Genomic DNA, 20,437 nt, shown 5'->3' with positions numbered 1-20,437 from the left:
CAGTATATACTTATGTCATTTACAAAAAAAGGTGTCACAATTAATGTCATCATTAAAGTCATATTTCTATCTATCTCCCTTACTATTCTATTCAAATATATGGATGCAAAGTTAGCTTATGCATATTCAAACTCTTAAGCCTCCTCCACACTCGTGCACGAATCGCGGCGCGAAGCCGCGAACGCGAGTGTGGCGTCGATTTTCGCAGACAGCGAAATCGATTCCACACTCGCGTTCGCGGCTTCGCCCGCGATTCACGCGCATAGTCTGGAGGGGGCTTTAATCATATTTTACGAGTATTACTTCGTGTCGGAGCAGTTAAGTATTGACGAACAGCTTGGCTGAGAGTTGACTCTTCAAGAAAACTCCTGCTTCACGTTAACTTATATTAATTCGCTTTTTAAGTTTTAGGTATCGAGTAGGTGTGTTATGTACATATGATGGCTCCTCTACAGTCTACACGATGGGCCAACGCCGGCCACTCCAAGGGACGCATTTATGCGTTAGAGGGAGCAAGTGATATTGCTATCTCATTCTACCGCATGGCTGCGTCCCTTTGAGTGGCCGGCATGGGCCCATGGCCAATGAATTGTTTTCGTTTTCGATTCTGGTCGCGACATGGCAGAACCCCCGAATATGCACGGTATCTAAAGGGGATATTACTGCAATCTTCTGCCACCAGAGTGCAGCACTATCGACTCTAGTAAATTCATAGACTAACTTATACCACAGAATAAGTAATAGTATTATCATACTTATATATACATACGGGCATACATACGGGCTGTAAACTGTTTTTTGTCAAGTTTCCACAGACAATAAAATATAACATCGATGCATCAAGGCGGTTTGTTAACAAGGGCCTACCGGTAAACGCGAAAATCGAAATTTAGTTATCTGCCTCTTTATCGCTCGAATATGCAAGAGTGATAGAGAGGCAGAAACTGAACTTTCGATTGTCGTGTCTCACGGTAGGTCATGTGATTGACGTAGTGACGCAAGATGTGTCATTGATGTTTTGTCTGTATGTGCTAGTTGTGCCACCTACGCAGAGCTTTGCATTAATATTCCCTGTAGTAAAGTAATGAACACTATTATTGTATGATACAATGATAAATTAAAACAAGTTATTATCGAATATTACCTCGAAGCTCGCAGCCAAGACTAGGTAGATGATGAACATCACCACAATCCCGCAGACAGACACCGTTGCAATTCCTCCGGCATTACTGAAAGCACAAAATTCATCATACGACGTGTCTATACCCTTTTTATATAGATGAAGACGTGTCGAGGGTATTTCTAACCTACGTATAAAACCGACCACTGACTGGCCGCCGGACGATATCGGCCGGTCAGTTGTTCGGAACTGTCAAATTTTTGTTATAACTGATAGGCCGATATCGTCTGGCGGCCTGTTATGGCTCCTCTACACGATGGGCCAACGCCGGCCACTCCAAGGGACGCATTTATGCGTTAGAGGGAGCCAGTGATATTGCTATCTCATTCTACCGCATGGCTGCGTCCCTTGGAGTGGCCGGCGTTGGCCCATTGTGTAGAGGAGCCATCAGTCATTGGTTCGGCTTAAAGTCTCATTCCAAACACCACAGTATTAAAGGTACAAGTTGGGCCACGGCGACGCATCGCTGAACTCAACCTCATGTCGCGGCGTCATGACTGGTTTCTATGTATAATGGCTCCTCTACACGATGGCCCAGCGCCGGCCACTCCAAGGGACGTTGCCATGCGGTAGAATGAGATAGCAATATCACTTGCTCCCTCTAACGCATAAATACGTCCCTTAGAGTGGCCGGCGCTGGGCCATCGTGTAGAAAAGCCATCATACCATTCGAACCCAGCGACACGACGCCAGCGACACGGAGTCCGGCTCAGCGACGCGTCGAGGCGACACGTCGCCGAGCTACACGTCCTTGAGCCCGACCGCAAACGTGGGGCTCCTCTACACGATGGGCCAACGCCGGCCACTCCAAGGGACGCATTTATGCGTTAGAGGGAGCCAGTGATATTGCTATCTCATTCTACCGCATGGCTGCGTCCCTTGGAGTGGCCGGCGTTGGGCCATCGTGTAGAGGAGCCATCAGTCATTGGTTCGGCTTTAAGTCTCATTCCAAACACCACAGTATTAAAGGTACAACTTAAACCACGGCGACGCATCGCTGAGCTCAACCCCATGTCGCGGCGTCACGACTGGTTTCTATGTATTATGGCTCCTCTACACGATGGGCCAGCGCCGGCCACTCCAAGGGACGTAGCCATGCGGTAGAATGAGATAGCAATATCACTCGCTCCCTCTAACGCATAAATACGTCGCTTGGAGTGGCCCAAGTGGCGTCACTTGGAGCTTGTACCAAAAATGTTTTTTTTGACAAAAACTTTAAATTAAAGAGTATATGTCATGCATGTCACTAGTGTCCTTCTGTTCCCCTCTGCCGTGTACTGTGAGAAAGAGACAGATTACTGGTACTTACATGTCGAAGGCGAGCAGCTGGACCAATGTCACTGCGGCATACACCACCAGCGAGCAGACGAAGTATATTTTCAGCATCCTGTCCCGCTCTGCCGTGTACTGTGGGAAAGAGTTACATGTTAAATAATATATATTTAACGACCCGTCTGGCCTAGTGGGTAGTAGCCTATGAAGCCGATAGTCCCGGGTTCAAAACCTGGTAAGGGGTCCGACGTCTGGTAAAGACGCACGCTCTTACCGACAGGCCATCAGCACATATACGAGCAATATTCGTGTACCTAAATTAAAAATATTTACGATAAAAACCGGGCAAGTGCGAGTCGGACTCGCGCACGAAGGGTTCCGTACCATAATGCAAAAAAAGGAAAAAAAAAACGGTCACCCATCCAAGTACTGACCCCGCCCGACGTTGCTTAACTTCGGTCAGGCGTGTCTCACTCCGCGATTTCGTCGTTTTGCTACAGGTAGCTAAAAGTACATCCGTTCGACCCCAATTTTGGGGTTTGCCATGAGCCGCGCGTAGCGCTGTCGCCACCTAGCGGCCATATCTGTCCTGATCAAACATCAAACATCATCAACATTTATTCAGCAAATAGGCCACAAGGGCACTTTTACACGTCAACATTGAATTTACATAAAAGCAAAAATAATAACATCAACAATTTTATAAAATAAAACTAACAATTCAATCTAACGTATTACAATTACTAAGAGATGTATATGGTCTCTTAATGTCGAATTACATACAAAATACAGATAAAAAAACACACACAAAAAAAATCTATAATATTTAGAGGTGTAAATGTCTCTAGGTGTCAGAACTATAAGATTATATAGTTTATCAAGTTATCCTTAGAGATGTATAGGGTCTCCAAGAGTCAATATCCTGTATAATTAATACATTCATTAAAAGAAAAGAAACATACGAGAACAGAATGAGGCGTCTCACTGTAATTAATTAATAAAAGTTACTAAGTATAATAGCTCGTGTTAGCTTAACAGATCAGTCTCCACAAACAGCACCCGTTCACGAGTATGACGCGTATCTCAGCCATCGCCTCCCTCAACCTTCATTCGGGATCGTAACGGACGCGTTTTGTTAGAGAGTGAGTCTTCTGTACCTAGTACTATTATTTATTCTGTGCTTCGGTCAAAAATCACGTTTGTTGTATGGGAGCCCCCGCTTAAATCTTTATTTTATTCTATTTTTAGTATTTGTTGTTATAGCGGCAACAGAAATACATCATCTGTGAAAATTTCAACTGTCTAATAGCTATCACGGTTCGTGAGATACAGCCTGGTGACAGACGGACGGACGGACGGACGGACAGCAGAGTCTTAGTAATAGGGTCCTGTTTTACCCTTTGGGTACGGAACCCTAAAAACGAAGAGCTACCTCTAATAGTATGAAATGATGTAGAATTACAACTTAGTGCTGGGGCCTGTGTCTCCAAAGCTTGTAACTTGTAATACAAGTAAATCTGTCAAAAAGTGACATCCGCTTGTCTTCTTCTTCTTCCTGGCGTTATCCCGGCATTTTGCCACGGCTCATGGGAGCCTGGGGTCCGCTTGACAACTAAACCCATGATTTGACGTATGCCTAGTTTTTACGAAAGCGACTGCCATCTGACCTTCCAACCCAGAGGGGAAACTAGGCCTTATTGGGATTAGACCCGGTTTCCTCACGATGTTTTCCTTCACCGAAAAACGACTGGCAAATATCAAATGATATTTCGTACATAAGTTCCGAAAAACTCATTGGTACGAGCCGGGGTTGGAACCCGCGACCTCCGGATTGAAAGTCGCACGCTCTTACCGCTAGGCCACCAGCGCTTGTCAAGTGACATCCGCTTGTATTACATGTTACAAGCTTTTGAGAAAAGGGCCTCTGCGCAAATCGTATTATTATACAAGTAGGATTTAAGCTTTACCAAGGCGTGGCCTGTATAGTTTGTGCTAATTACTCAATTCGTTTTATTATGCATTGTTATTTTTAAAATGATGTACAGCAGCGGTTCTCAAACTTTTTTGGTCACGGAACCCTTTCGGCAAGCAAAATATTTGACGGAAATCCAAATTAAAATTTTTCGTTCATCACTGTGGACCAGATATAGAAGAGCTGGTTTTTTTCTTATTATTACAAGTATATTTTCGCGGAACCCCAACAGAGGCTTTGCGGAACCCTAGGGTTCCGCGGAACACACTTTGAGAATGGCTGATCTACAGACTTATTTCCAGATTATCGATAAGTGTACCTGCAATAATATACTGTAACACAACGAAGGCCGCAAAAATATCTGACACGGTCTAATTTGTAGAGCCATAAGAGCGTGTCACATATTTCTGCGGCCTTCGAAGAGTAACATATTATTGCAGATGACTGTACGGTAAGAAAGTGCCGTGACGTCAAGGTACTGCAAGCGAGTGTTGGAAGTTCTCCAAGTAAAAGATTGATGGCCGACAGTTCCCTTGATGAGGTTGCTATTATTTTTATACGAACGGCGCATAAATTACCTAAGATTCTTAAGATTTTGTTTGCCAAAAATGTATTTTCAAGTGATTATACTTCTTAGGGCTACTTGCACCATCCCACTAACCCGGGGTTAACAGGTTAAACCTGGAGTTAACTTGGTTACCAGTACGATTTGACACTGGGTTAACGGTTTAACCGGTTAACCCCGGGTTAGTGTGATGGTGCAAGTGGCGCTTAATGCGTCATGTTATCGAATTAACTAGGGGTACAGGACGCGTAGCCAAGATGCCAATCGCTTACGCTCCGTAGCGATCGAAACGCAACTGGCACTGTCACACTAATATGGAAGAGTGATAGAGAGATAATGCTTTTCGTTGTCGAAGCGTTAGCGATTGTAACCTTGGCTAGGCCGGCAGGTCGCTGTCATCTCACTCGCCCAATATTCGCCATCACAAGTTTCGGCCAAATCCAATTGTGAAGTTTGCCGGCAATTTAAGTTACCCTTAGTGGAGGTCCGGTATTTTTAAAATACTTTCCTAAGTACTTAGTAGCTAGGACGCTGCTAAATTTGGCATTTTTGAAGCGGTTATCCATTTTGGTCGCATTCTTACTACCAGCTACCAGGTAAATAGGTACCACTATCGCTTACATCTTCGTGTCCAGTTTCTGGTCGGCAATGCTCGGCTCTAAATCTGTCGATGGAGCAATACTGATCCTTACTACCATGTAAATAAACACTAATAGCACATACCTTCGTCTCCAGCTTCTGGTCGCGGAATGTCAATGTGAATGGTCGGCAATGCTCGGCCCTCAGTCGGTCGATGGAGCAATACTGATCCTTACTACCATGTAAATAAATACTAATAGTAATAGCACATACCTTCGTCTCCAGCTTCTGGTCGCGGAATGTCAATGTGAATGGTCGGCAATGCTCGGCCCTCAGTCGGTCGATGAAGCAATACTGATCCTTATTACCATGTAAATAAACACTAATAGCACATACCTTCGTCTCCAGCTTCTGGTCGCGGAATGTCAATGTGAATGGTCGGCAATGCTCTGCCCTCAGTCGGTCGATGGAGCAATACTGATCCTTACTACCATGTAAATAAACACTAATAGCACATACCTTCGTCTCCAGCTTCTGGTCGCGGAATGTCAATGTGAATGGTCGGCAATGTTCGGCCCTCAGTCGGTCGATGGATCGCGCGTCGATCGCCTTCATTAGGTACTCATTAACCTCGTCTTCGGGCTTCTTGAACTCATTCCCTTGCTCAACCCTGCGAAAACATGTCAAATTTAACACTGTCAATGTTTTCGTAGCGCTACGCTCGTAGCCGATCCCAGCGTTTTCCCGCTTTGTAGATGAAAGCGACTACGAGCAGAGAACCCTCCGAGCGAGTTCCCGCCAGCGGCTAGGTTCGTGGGCACTTAACAATAATGCGCTGTCGTGAGAACATTTATGAAAAAAATGCTATAATAAAATAAATTAATTAAAAAATTAAAAACACGACTGCTGCATTTTAAATCGAACTGAAAAGCTAAAAATAATGTTAATATGTTAGTCACATAATTTTATGAATCTAAATTGGAATGTAAATATACACTCACGGTCATTCACAGTAAGTACAAAGGGCTATGTACATTAATGACCGTGACTGTAGGTACGTGTACGTTTAATTTCAATTACAGTCGGGGGACCTTGATGTACCTAAGTGCATCTCAATCAAAAGGTCCCCCGACTGCAATTGAAATTAAATGTACACGTACCTACAGTCACGGTCATTAATGTACATAGCCCTTTGTACTTACTGTGAATGACCGTGAGTGTATATTTACATTCCAATTTAGATTCATAAAATTATGTGACTAACATATTAACATTATTTTTAGCTTTTCAGTTCGATTTAAAATGCAGCAGTCGTGTTTTTAATTTTTTAATTAATTTATTTTATTTTAAACATTTTAGTGAAAAAACTAAGTAAAACTACCATTTATAAAGATTTCCCCCGGCCATTTAGTTTGTCCACAAAGTTCTTTTTATGTGGATAGGTATTAGCTCCTAGGACTGGGACCTTCTAAAGGCAGGGACACACTAATTACGGGCGTCTTTTCTGTGAATAATATGTGAATGTGTTCACAATTTGGGACATTTGATATTTGATATTAAATATAGCTTCTTAACTTCTTAAAAAGAAGTGGAATTTTGAATTATAATGGCCATGAGGGTTTGAAGGTCCACAATAAAGACTCATAATTTTAACTGTCACTAAAAAAGTTTTTGACCCAATTATCTTCGTCGCAACTTCAGCACGACGACGCACACGCCTTTGGCAAAATAGCACCAATTCAAAGATCAATAATGACAGACTGCATGTAAAAGGGCCTATTCGACGCTAATATCTTTAAGTGTTAGTTACCTACCTACCTACCTACATTCAAATGATGAACTTCCAAATAAAAGTAGGTAGCCCTAATAGACTAGATAGCTGAATGCCGAGCTCTGCGTAGGGCCGAACACCCAAAGCGTCCAAGAGAAGCGAGTTTCTACGCGAGGCTGAAGGCTAAGCTGCGGGACGTTAGCGGTGAAACACAAAACCACTGCAGGTACATGTGTTAAAATACATAAGTTGAAGACCGACCTCCGCGTAAGGTGAAGGGCTAGGGATTCTAGCAATTCCTGCAATTTCTTCAAATATCTGACCAAGTTCCGCGAATACTAACCTCCCGCAGCTCGGTCTTCAGCCTTGCCTGGAATTGCGACTTCTCAATTATGATACTAGGGGAAATTGTAGAAAGCGCGTACCTGTCGGACGCTCCGGGCCTTCGGCTTTACACGGAGTTCGATCTACGGGCTTCGTATTTAGACACTGGCTATTCCCGACTCTTTTTGTACGAGGGTGCCGAAGGCGCCCGACTTTGGAACGCGTGCATCGCGCCACATACGTCGGGCTAAGCCCCACGCTTTAAGTATGAGGGCGCCGAAGGCGCCCGGATATGGTAAGGGTACAGCGTGTCACGTACGTCGGGCTACGCCCAACTCTCTTAGTATGAGGGCGCCTCGACTTTGGAACGCGTACAGCGCGCCATATACGTCGGGCTAAGCCCGACGCTTTGAGTATGAGGGCGCCGAAGGCGCCCGGCTTTGGTAAGCGTACCTACAGCGTGTGACCTACGTCAGGCTACGCCCGACTCTTTCAGTATGAGGGCGCCGAAGGCGCCCGGTTTTGGAACGCATACAGCGCGCCGCGTACGTCGGGTTACGCCCGACGCTTTGAGTATGAGGGCGCCTCGGCGCCCGGCTTTGGTAAGCGTAGAACGTGTCACAACGTCGGGCTACGCCCGACTCTTTTAGTATGAGGAAGTCGAAGGCGCCTGGTTTTGGACCACGTGCAGCGCGCCACGTATGTCGTGCTATGCCCGACTCTTTTAGTATTATTCAAACCCTATCGCTTAAATCGAAGTTCACACGTTTAGATTTCAATAGGGCGATTTAGTTCCTAAAATTACTTTCTAAAAATATACCTATACAAGTCATATGGATGATTTGTATATATTTTTATGATCAGCGGTAAATACCCTTTTATTTGATAACTCACTAAATAAGATAGAAGAATTTATTTTTCTTAGCACATTTTGTAAATCCTTATTTAACCAAAATAAGATTTAAGCGCGTATGTTGCATATATATTTTAAATCGCCTTTCAAAGCTCTTCATTTTGAGACCCCACTCGATAGGTATGCAAGATTTTTTTTTCTAAACGTCACGCAATATTGTGTATTACGTCCGCCATATTGGGTTTATAATGACGTCATATAGCCTATGTCACCCGGGATGACGTAAGGATTCTAATGACATATCATACATCTAAATCGGTTAAGGCATTCAGAAGTTATGATGGAATAAAGAAACTCACATACATACAAACATGAACGCTGAACACAATACACTCTTTTTGTTTGGGCAGTCGTGTAAAAAGATATACTCGTATAATAAAAAAAAGATAAGGTAAGAAAAGATAAAATTTATTTCATTGATAAATATCCAAAAGTGATAATATTAAAATACTTTTACAGAAAAAAAGTATTATGAGCTTTTTTTAAAAACAGCATAATTTTAACTAAAACATACCTACTCTTGAACTCTAGGGAAAAGGGGCCAAGTACATGTTATTATTATTATGTATTAACCGTTCGCTCCGTTGATTTCCCCCAACCATTCAAAAAACAGCTCTGTCCATTAAACTTTAAGACCATAATTCGTTTAAATTTCACAAAGGGTTAGCCTTTTACAGTCCTGAAGTAACGTTTAATGTGAGAATAATTTCAGTTTCTGATTTAAACCGAATCTAATACGGGTAGATAATAGCCCCCGGTACTGTCCGCTTTGAGATTCACTGAGAAAACACAGTAGGGTAACTATAAAAGTAACCACACATTCCAAAAAGACCTAACAACAGTATAAGTTCATGCTAATATATCCCTTAATAAAGTAAGATGGTGTGGGTTTGAAGCAAAATTCGCTTGAGAGGCTTTGGACAAAGCTTATGATAAATCAGGTCCGAAATTACTGACGTTATAATTAAACGAGGGTGCGGAATTCGTTACAGAATAATAATGGAATTTACGCATATGGCGATCGATGTTCTTCACAAAAAAATGGGATTCTTCAAAATACTGTAAAGGTTTTTAAAGAGCCTGTAACTCGTTTTGAGTAATTGCGATTGTTTATTAATCGACCAACGGAGCGGCAGCTGACGATATCCATAATACGTTTACGACTACTTGCACGCGTGGCTCACTCCGCGATTTTGTTGCTTTTCGGTTAGCTACGAGTAAAAGTACATCCGTTCCACATCAATTTTGGTGGCTAGCCATAAGCCGCGCGTGGCGCTGTCGCCTCCTAGCGGCCATATCTGTCCTGATGACGCGTTTTGTTAGAGAGTGAGTCTTCTGTACCTAGTACTATTATTTATTCTGTGCTACTGGCGGAGTCATCATAAATGTACACGGACGGACATAGGATTCCGTTTTATTTAATAAGAAACCAGTTGCTCCTGCAATGCTTTTGATTTTGAGTATTTTGACTGATTTTACAATACATCTGATGTTACATTACGACACCAGGTGCTATAATAAGCACATTACGTAACTACGTCGAAAATTTAAAGGGCCATATGTACTGACCTCGTACTCGAGTTTTAAAATTCGCCACTTGTTGCGAATTTCCTATTTTTCGCACTAGTATCGTAAACGACTACTATTAATACCTACTATCTTGACGGACACTTTTGAGAATTAAGAATAATATATATAAGTATATCTTTTCTTAGGTACATCAAGGTCATTTGCATTTCGGTAGTCATGTTTCTACGTCGACACACCGTTAGCGCGATCTATCTCGGAGATGGCGCCATCTCCCGACAGGCTTATGTACTACGAAGCTATATTGAGTTCTTACTTGGCCGAGTTCTTCCCGTGTTGTGATCCGTGGCCCATCACCCTCATTTCCTTGGACACGTTGCCGTTCAGGGAGAAAGAGTTCTGGGGTTTCTTGTCCTGTGGATACAAATACAAGTATACAGTATGTGTCTGACAATGGGGCTTTAATTCCAGGAGGCCGATTTTTGAAATTCGACCACTCGATTTCGTGTATTTCGTTAAATAATATCTCCACTACTAGGCGTTTAAATTCAACTAATTGAATTGAAATCGAGTGGTCAATACCAGTAGATTCCAAATTTCGATCACTCGTATTTAAAAAATTAGCATTTCGCCGTTTTCCACCCATTTTCGAGTGACGAAATCGAGCGATCGAAATTCAAAAATCGGCCCCCAGGGCTTGATTTTCGTCGACAACGACAACTTAAAAACGTCGACATCTGATCAGCCAAAAGTAAAAAAAAAATCGGGATTTCGGGGTTGGTGCCATAATGAAAGTAGCTCAGTTTAGCGAGTAGAATGGAGCCCTGCACCCCAAGCACATGATTGGCGCGACAGTATCTCGCGGCGACATAGACTACCCGTCTTTTACTAACTATGTTAACAAAAGAGGGACGGGTAGTCTATGTCGCCGCGAGATACTGTCGCGCCAATCATGTGCTAGCCCGGTTTAAAGCCCGATGGTCAGTAACACCCTGTAGATGACTTAAAACAATATACAGTGTGGAAAGATAAGTCGGGCCCTGGAGGGAAACTACCTTAAATCCTTAAGCTGGCTCATTTTACTTAAAGGAGACATTCCTTTATTTTTAAAAAGAAACAATACTGCATTCAAAGATTTTCTAAAACTCGCATGCCTCACCCGGGACTCGAACCGACTAAAAAATCCAAAAAATAAAAACCTGCAATTTTATTGTACTAGTCGATACAGTTAATGTTAATGATAATATTTCTCCAAGAAACATTAGGTCTTACACTCGTCTGTCGTACAAAATATCTATAAAATCTAATATTTAGTACTCAAGATTTTTTTATACAAGCAAAATTGAAGAAAAAAAGAAAATATCTTTGAATGCAGTTTTGTTTCTTTTTAAAAATAAAGGAATGCCTCCTTTAAGTAAAATGAGCCAGCTTAAGGATTTAAGGTAGTTTCCCTCCAGGACCCGACTTATCTTTCCACCCTGTATATGGGAGACTGAGCTTTAATCGGAAAACTATAAACTGTAGTCTCCCAGTGTAGCCTGTAATAAACTCATTTGAAATTACTTATTCTGAGGTAACTCACCACTCGGCTGGTGTCGTCCGGCACAATGAGGTAGGTCTCAATGTTGTGGTCCTTGAGGTACGCGTTCCTCTGGTCGCCGTGGCCTGGTTCCACCTTATAGTCGGTGCCGAGGCACTGTAGGGTCTCCTTGGTGATGTGGACTCGGCTGCAACAGTTAAGAAGTTATTGAACGTCAAGATTCAAGATTCAAAACATTCCAGCACTTTCAGAAGTGGGGTATTGAGCACAAACTATATTATACAGTGTGTTTTCTGTAACAGGAGCAATAAATTAAACTGTAGGCTGTACTTCTCAAACTGACCAACATTTGTTCAGCAACTTTTGAAAATAACTCATGTTTGAATTTTTATTACACTTTAAAGTTTATTCTAAGTCGCAATGTATTGCAAATTTTGTTATGTTAAAAGCGTGACAAGTAACGTCAAACACACTAATGTCAGCGTACATTGAAGCCAATATTTATTTTGTATGAAAAAGAGTAAGTCTAAAGGATTCATCATTTTTAAAAGTTGCTGAACAAATGTTGGTCAGTTTGAGGAGTACAGCCTCCTGTTACAGGAAGCACCCTGTATATTGATACTCTATCATAAAAAAATCTTAGCACAGTCACCTGTAATAACATATTACACAACGAAGACCGCAAAAATATCTCGATATTATTTGTAGAGCCATAAGAGCGTGTCACATATTTTTGCGGCCTTCGAAGAGTAACATTATTGCAGATATCTGTATACCCCGACGTCGCTGCTAACAATGTGTTTTTGTGTTTGAGCACTAACCTCCCGCAGCTCGGCCTTCGGTCTCGCGTGTCGGCGCGCCTCTCTCGGACGCTTGGGGCCTTCGGCCTTACGCTGAGTTCAGCCTTCGGCCTTCGCAACGGCTGTCCCCACCATGTTTTACGTAGACCGTCGCTATGTCGCGGACACAGCTTCCCCGTAGTTAAAAACAGCTAAGTAAAGGATGACTCACGTTAGACGGGCCGGAGCATCCGGAGCTTTGTGTTCTATGGAAAGCACCACGTGATCGCCGATCAGTTGTCATAGAAAATGACATGTCGGATGCCTCGGTCCGGGCACGGCTCGGTCTAGCGTGAGTCAACCTTAAATCCGTTTACCCGGCGACGCCGCCGCTCTCCATGTAGTTGGCGAGCGTGACGTCGTTGGACCACACGTCGAACTGCCACTTGCGCAGCCCGAGCACCACGCAGTGCACGCGGCCCGTATGGATGCCCACGCGCATGTTCACGTTCACCGCCATCACTTCACGCACCAGCCTGTACAAACATACGTTTTTGGCATAAATTTCATTTTTTGGTGCTAGCTTTTATCGCTGACTGTACTTCTCTTACGACAGACAACAGTAACTAATACTCATCGAGACAATTATTTTCTAAAAACCCCTAACACAATTAGGTTGCGTTGTTTTATCACAGAGTTCCTATGGCCACTTCCGGTCTCCATCATCAGATCAGCTCGATAGAATGAGATAGCAACATCACTTGCTCCCTCTAACGCATAAATGCGTCCCTTGGAGTGGCCGGCGTTGCACGTTGGCCCATCGTGTAGATTAACCAAAACTAGGCACAAGGGAGCTTCAAGGGAGCCATTGCCCTTCTGAAGCCAAGTTCCCACAGGTGAAGGAGGAGGTATACGATGTCCTGGCCGGCGTTGGCCCATCGCCACATAAAACTCACGCAATAGCGTCGATCATGTCCAGTCCCATCTCCACGCAGCACTTGGCGTGATCGTCGCGCGCCTCCGGCAGGCCAGAAACGCAGTAATAGCAGTCGCCGAGGAGCCTGATCCGCAGGCAGTGATGTTCGGTGGCCAGACGGTCTCTCGACAAAGACTCTTAACAGTCTTTAAAAAGCTGCGATCATATATAACCATGGATACCGCCTTTAGGAACATTACCGTTCAAATTCTCGGGCCAAATTAGCACACATACACAATTACGCCTACATTCAAATAAGACGAAGCGTTTACAGAGACTGTAATCAAAGCTGGTAAACGAAATAATAGTCATCTTTATTACACTAATGGTACATAGCTAAGTGTAGATGAAATGCATATAATGTCAATAACTACCAATCAGCGACATTAATCCGCTAATAACCTTCTTGCTGTACGTACTGGCCGCTGAGAGTTCGCGGTCCATATTTGATTAGAATATGACTTGGACAGGGACAGGTTTATGCCATACATTGAAGAACCAGTCAAATAATTCACGTATAATAATTTAATGAAGATTAAAAGATAACTAGTTAAAATGTTGTTATGAAATGACAGACTAACTCAACATAAGTAAATATATCATTGTTGTATAAATGTATTCCGCTATAATAAGTATTTTGTATATTTTATTATCAATCTGTATGGCAGTGCGAATTCACGTTCAGGTATAGTCTGACCGTTTTTCTAAGATCAAGTACGCCATAGTAAATGTATGGCGAACTTGATCTTAGAAATCGGACTGGCTATACAGTCTGCAAAATTTACACGGGTACACGAATCGGGTCAAAAATATTTGAACAGGCGGAGTCACAATAAATCCCCACTTTCAGTTCAGAATATTTTATATGTATATAGCCGGTCAAGCAAGTTTGTCAGTAGAAAAAGGTGCAAAATTAAAATTTTGTATAGGACCACAGCCGTTCGCGCGCTTACTTTTTCAAAATTTGCCTCTCTTATAATATTTTAAACTTTCGCGTTTTGAACACATATTAACTCACATTATACGAAACGAAACTGATTTTACGTCGGTAAATCAAGGTAATTGAATATAATTCGCGTTAGACCCGTCTATAATGTGAGTTAATATGTTTGCCGCTCTTGTCTACTGACGGAAATGGCTTGAGAGAGAACCTACATATATGTGACAGTAGAGGGTGGATTCAAATGATCAACATTTTCCGATAATGTGTGTATTTGTTAAATTAATTCAGTGAAAGCATGATAGGAAAAGTGTATCTACATATAGGAGACCGGGTATGATTATCTCACGGGTTATATCTCATGAATAGAACATATTCTAGATATCTTGCCAGACATCCACTCAATTTCATGTCTCTCTAATTGGACAGCTTTTTTCCATAGTTCTCTGCGAATAGCATCTTGTGGGAATCTGAATGGAAAGTAATGTAAAATGACAATACCAAATTTGATTATTAATTTGAAATAACTAGGTAGTTTTTTTAGCTCCATCTCATGAAATAAAAAAGAAAAATACAAATCTGTAAGAAGGAATTTATTACTACATTTATAATTATATAGAAAATACCTAAACCAAACACAAGTTAATAAAATAGTCTACTTCATTTAGCATAACACCATCCCTATTATCCTCGCAATTTAAAAAGTCGTATGTTGTTATGAAAGTCGTATGCAGTTGTTACGTTTTAGCTTAGCACGGTAGTATTGAAAACAAATCGTCATGTTTTTTCCAAATTCTACTGCAGTTATCTGTTTACTACAAGTGAAAAGTGATTCCACTGTCCTAGGTATGAACTAAAATAACTTCTGCACCACTTCACGACACATGAATATATTTTTAATTACAATAAAACGTTGTTTTTATAAATCAATTTAGCCATTTGTCACTGACTGTCATCTCGGTCGTACTGAGATTGCCAATCGAGCAGTTTGTAAGTACCGCCTATCGCGGGGTAGTTTGCGTTGGGTCATAATTGAGCGGACAGAATACTTCCATGTATAGCATTTCGCTGTTAAAAAGCTATTGGATCTATATAAAGGTTATATTTGGAGTGGCACGGCTTCTAAAACTCACGCAATAGCGTCGATCATGTCTAGTCCCATCTCCACGCAGCACTTGGCGTGATCGTCGCGCGCCTCCGGCAGGCCAGAAACGCAGTAATAGCAGTCGCCGAGGAGCCTGATCCGCAGGCAGTGATGTTCGGCGGCCAGACGGTCTCTCGACAAAGACTCTTAACAGTCTTTAGAAAGCTATTGGATATATATAAAGGTTATATTTGGAGTGGCACGGTTTCTAAAACTCACGCAATAGCGTCGATCATGTCTAGTCCCATCTCCACGCAGCACTTGGCGTGATCGTCGCGCGCCTCCGGCAGGCCAGAGACGCAGTAATAGCAGTCGCCGAGGAGCTTGATGCGCAGGCAGTGATGTTCGGCGGCCAGGCGGTCGAACCTGAGACAAATTTAGTTGTGTTACTGAGGACTCAGCAATATGTGGCATAGGTAAAATTAGGTATAGACAACGGGCGATATTTAAAACAAAAAAAAAACAACGGGTTGCACTCCGGGAGTGCCGACAGAAGTGAAAACTCAATGACTAGTCCAAAATGTCTGCAGCACTATGTATAATTGACTTATCCTCCTTTCTATTGAAAAACTTTAGTTCCGAAATTTTTGGCCAGTGAGCTTAAATTTGTAGCGTTATTTGTTTAAAATTCGAATAGAAATTGTAAAGTTACCTTGCAGACCTCGCATCTAAATATATTTGGTCATGATATTTTGAGTTTTAATCACCAGTACTAGAGTTCACTTTTATTAGCGATTTCATCAAGATGTAGCTTTATTGAATTATATTTGAGTGATATAAAGTTAGAATGTAACTGTGAGATCCTCGTATTTCAGCCCGTACAAGATTAGAACATTGAGCTTTATTGCTTAATATAAAAGTCCAGTTTTAAATAATTGACCTGATTATGATACGTTATGACTAAAGTTCTTTGGTGAATAACATTGTCCGTGACACATGACGGCAGCGTTACGTTACGGGTTACGCGTTATGCTGTATCGAGTTTATCATTTTTTCCCCACCTCAAAAAGTGCTCAGCGCCGCTAAAGAAGTTTTCACTTCAATAAGTTGTGCTATAAATATAGAACTTGACTGATACATTCTAGCAACGCAACGAGTTCGTTCAAAATGCTATACTCGTGAATTGTGAATTCCTGCTGGCATATAATAAAATATGAAACGGTTTTTAAGCTTACGTATGGAAGTCACGTTTTGAATGCATCGGGTATTCATATTGGTTTATTTCCGATTGTTTTTGTTTTTGTTTGTCGGAGTTTTGGCTCAGTTATATTTTGACTGAATCAGTTTTTAGGGTTCCGTACCCAAAGGGTAAAACGGGACCCTATTACTAAGACTCTGATGTTGTCCGTCCGTCCGTCCGCCTGTCACCAGGCTGTATCTCACGAACCGTGATAGCTAGACAGTTGAAATTTTCACAGATGATGTATTTTTGTTTAAGAGTTAAGCAAGAAGCAAGAAGTTAAGCAACGTCGGGCGGGGTCAGTACTTGGATGGACGACCGTTTTATTTTTGCCTATTTTGCATTATGGTACGGAACCCTTCGTGCGCGAGTCCGACTCGCAATTGCCCGGTTTTTTCAATTTATTTCTACATTTTATAGGTATTCGGTGAATGTAAATATTGTGAGGAAATCTACGGAGTGTACCTACACCTACCTATAGTAACAGCACCAATCATGATGGCTCCTCTACACGATGGGCTAACGCCGGCCACTCCAAGGGACGCATTTATGCGTTAGAGGGAGCAAGTGATATTGCTATCTCATTCTACCGCATGGCTGCGTCCCTTGGAGTGGCCGGCGTTGGCCCATCGTGTAGAGGAGTCATAAGACATACAGACTACGTGTTCGCTTCGGCAATTAGTGTAACTCGTATTAAAATATACTTTATTCGAGTTAGACCAAGAAAAGTCTGCAACGATTTTGATAGAACAGTGCAAGTGTTATTTTAAACAAAGAATTCGAAATAATCATAATCATCATAATAAAGTCCACCCTAGTTGATTCGGTCAAGTTATGTTCTAATTTATGGGGAAGGCAAACAAATTATAATCAGAATTCAATGAATGTAGTAAGATACCTTTGGGTCCATACCCAACATAGTGGGGACATATTTCATGCCAAAAGGGGGGGGGGGGGTTACGCCAGGGGGAGGGGATGGGACATTAGTGTGCGTAACGCACCATACCCAAAGGTATCATACTACATTCATTGAATCGCGGCTATAATTTGTTTTTCAAAAAACACAATTTGACCGAATCAAGTGCTTCTTATTTATTGCATAGTATTTTGGGGTTTACGTCTCATTATTGGTGCTATGTCCATTTATAGGAGTATTGTTCTAAGTGAGAGTGTTTTAGAAGGTAGGTGCACATCTTTTGAACTGTATATTAACTTAGCATTAACTACCTATATTATGTACTTACTTCTGTTGTTTCTCCAATAAAGAAAAAAATATTAATGCATTTTATAGTGAAGAGTAAACACGGACTCATTCGTAATGTATAATGATTTTTTTAAATCCAAACCTTAGAAAATAAAGGTCCAATTACCCACAACAAGTTAAAGGCCTCGACCTCAAAGGTCTCAAACACTCGTCCCAGTATCCCCAAGCACGTATCCTTGTGGACAAGTCCTGAATAAACTATGCCAATGGTCACCCTTGCCCGACTTAGATACGCGGACTGAAAGAAGGTCGTATGTCCATAAGTTCATGTACGGAGTTAAGCTCTTCTGTTTTGAAATAGGATACTCCTATTCGATTTAGTTGCAGCCAACAAAAGCTGCAGAGGACACAGTTAGAATATTATACTCAGTATACTCTCTCTGACGACCGGTCTGGCCTAGCGGGTAGTGACCCTGCCTGCGAAGCCGATTTGTGTGATGAACACAGATATTTGTTCCTGAGTCATGGATGTTTTCTATGTATTTAAGTATTTTTATATCATATGATTTTATATGTACATATATATCGTTGTCTGAGTACCCACAACACAAGCCTTCTTAAACTTACCGTGGGACTTAGCCAATATGTGTAAGAATGTTCCTATATAAAAAAAAAGTATTGAAGCGCTGGTGGCCTGGCGGTAAGAAAGTGCGACTTTCAATCCGGAGGTCGCGGGTTCAAACACCGGCTCGTACCAATGAGTTTTTCGGAACTTATGTACGAAATATCATTTGATATTTACCAGTCGCCTTTTGGTGAAGGAAAACATCGTGAGGAAACCGGACTAATCCCAATAAGACCTAGTTTCCCCTCTGGGTTGGAAGGTCAGAAGGCAGTCGCAAATCATGGGATTAGTTGTCAAAGCGGACCCCAGGCTCCTATGAGCCGTGGCAAAATGCCGGAATAACGCGAGGAAGAAGAAGAATCAAGAAATGCTCGTTTAAAGGTATTAGATAAATATTATTAGACTAGATGAAAACCCGGCTTCGCTCGGGTAAAATAAATAATAGTAATAGGTAATACTCATTATGAATTAAGTAATTATTTACTTTTAGACTTCAAACCTTCATCAAGGCGGTTACAAACCTATCTCATCTCAGAAAACTTTAAATCCGTAACATTAACTCGAAAAATTTGTTATTCCGATATATCTAAAAACAAATATGTAATTAAAAAAATCTCATCTGCTTTTCTGGTAGCAGTTCGGTTCTGTAAGGGTCGCAGTTCTAACCTAACCTAACCCACTTCTGGTTGCAGTTTGGTTCTATAAGGATCACAGTTCTAACCTGACCCACTTTTCTGGTCGCAGATCGGTTCTGTGAAGGCCGCATTTATAACCTAGCCCACTTTCCAATCTCAAAAGAGGGAACCCTTTTGTACCTACCCTTCATGGCACTAAAGTGAAAGTATGGAAATTATGACTACTATTTCATTCTTTAATATTAATGCCTATCCGTTAATATTAAATTCGTTAAAAAAAAAACTGGATAAGTGCGAGTCGGACTCACCCATCAAGAACGGAACACTTTTAAGTATTTGTTGTTATAGCGGCAACAGAAATACATCATATGTGAAAATTTCAACTGTCTAGCTATCACGGTTCATGAGATACAGCCTGGTGACAGAGGGACAGTGGAGTAAACTGAAATAAAGGTTCCGTCACACCGGCGCGTTTTCAGAGCCGGGCCTGAGCGTTTTATATGAAAAAGCGGCGCGCCCCGCTCACGCGCCGCACGCGAAACGCGCCTGTGTGACGGAGCCTGAAATATCAAACCGGTCAAGTGCGATTTGGACTCGCGCACGAAGGGTTCCATACTTTTTAGTATTTGTTGTTATAGCGGCAACAGAAATACATCATCTGTGAAAATTTCAACTGCCTATCACGGTTCATGAGATACAGCCTGGTGACAGACAGACAGACAGACAGACGGACAATGAAGTAAAACTGAAACAAATGTCATATACCTACTAAGAAAAACCGGCCAAGTGCGAGTCGGAATCGCTAATAGGTTCCCGTTTTTAGTTACCCTTCAGGTACGGTACCCTAGTATGGTACGGTACCCTAGTCAGGTACGGTACCCTAGTATGAGTGTAATAGATTTGTAACCGGTCAGCAATGTGAGTCCCTTGGAGAAGCAGAGGTCTAGTCTAAACTCCCACTTACCATCGGCATTAACAGCCTTATATGCTTGTTTGCCACCAATATGTCATATTAAAACATATTAATAAAAATTTACTCGGTCAACAATGTGAGTCCCTTGGAGAAGCAGAGGTCTAGTCTAAACTCCCACTTACCATCGGCATTAACAGCCTTGTATGCTTGTTTGCCACCAACATGTCATATTAAAACATTTTAATAAAAATTTACTCGATCAGCAATGTGAGTCCCTTGGAGAAGCAGAGGTCTAGTCTAAACTCCCACTTACCATCGGCATTAACAGCCTTGTATGCTTGTTTGCCACCAACATGTCATATTAAAACATATTAATAAAAATTTACTCGGTCAGCAAT

The 20,437-nt window shown here is 41.9% G+C and overlaps 1 protein-coding gene across 1 annotated transcript in view; it reads right to left on the bottom strand.

Annotated features, from left to right (window-relative positions):
• The window catches only part of LOC134679274 (adenylate cyclase type 5-like), a 367,970-nt gene that overhangs the window by 28,303 nt on the left and 319,230 nt on the right, over nt 1-20,437 (bottom strand). The window contains exons 14-20 of the mRNA XM_063538168.1: nt 15,702-15,848; nt 12,800-12,958; nt 11,686-11,830; nt 10,420-10,517; nt 6,088-6,238; nt 2,490-2,587; nt 1,145-1,229 (exon numbers count right to left, since the gene is read on the bottom strand). Coding sequence (XP_063394238.1) covers nt 1,145-1,229; nt 2,490-2,587; nt 6,088-6,238; nt 10,420-10,517; nt 11,686-11,830; nt 12,800-12,958; nt 15,702-15,848 — 883 coding nt within the window. The remainder of the gene's footprint in view (nt 1-1,144; nt 1,230-2,489; nt 2,588-6,087; nt 6,239-10,419; nt 10,518-11,685; nt 11,831-12,799; nt 12,959-15,701; nt 15,849-20,437) is intronic.

This window comes from Cydia fagiglandana, chromosome Z, assembly GCF_963556715.1.
Source record: "Cydia fagiglandana chromosome Z, ilCydFagi1.1, whole genome shotgun sequence".
Taxonomy (NCBI): Eukaryota; Metazoa; Arthropoda; class Insecta; order Lepidoptera; family Tortricidae; genus Cydia; species Cydia fagiglandana.
The sequence above is the reverse complement of the archived record's forward strand: the minus strand, read 5'-3'. Positions and strand labels throughout refer to the sequence as shown.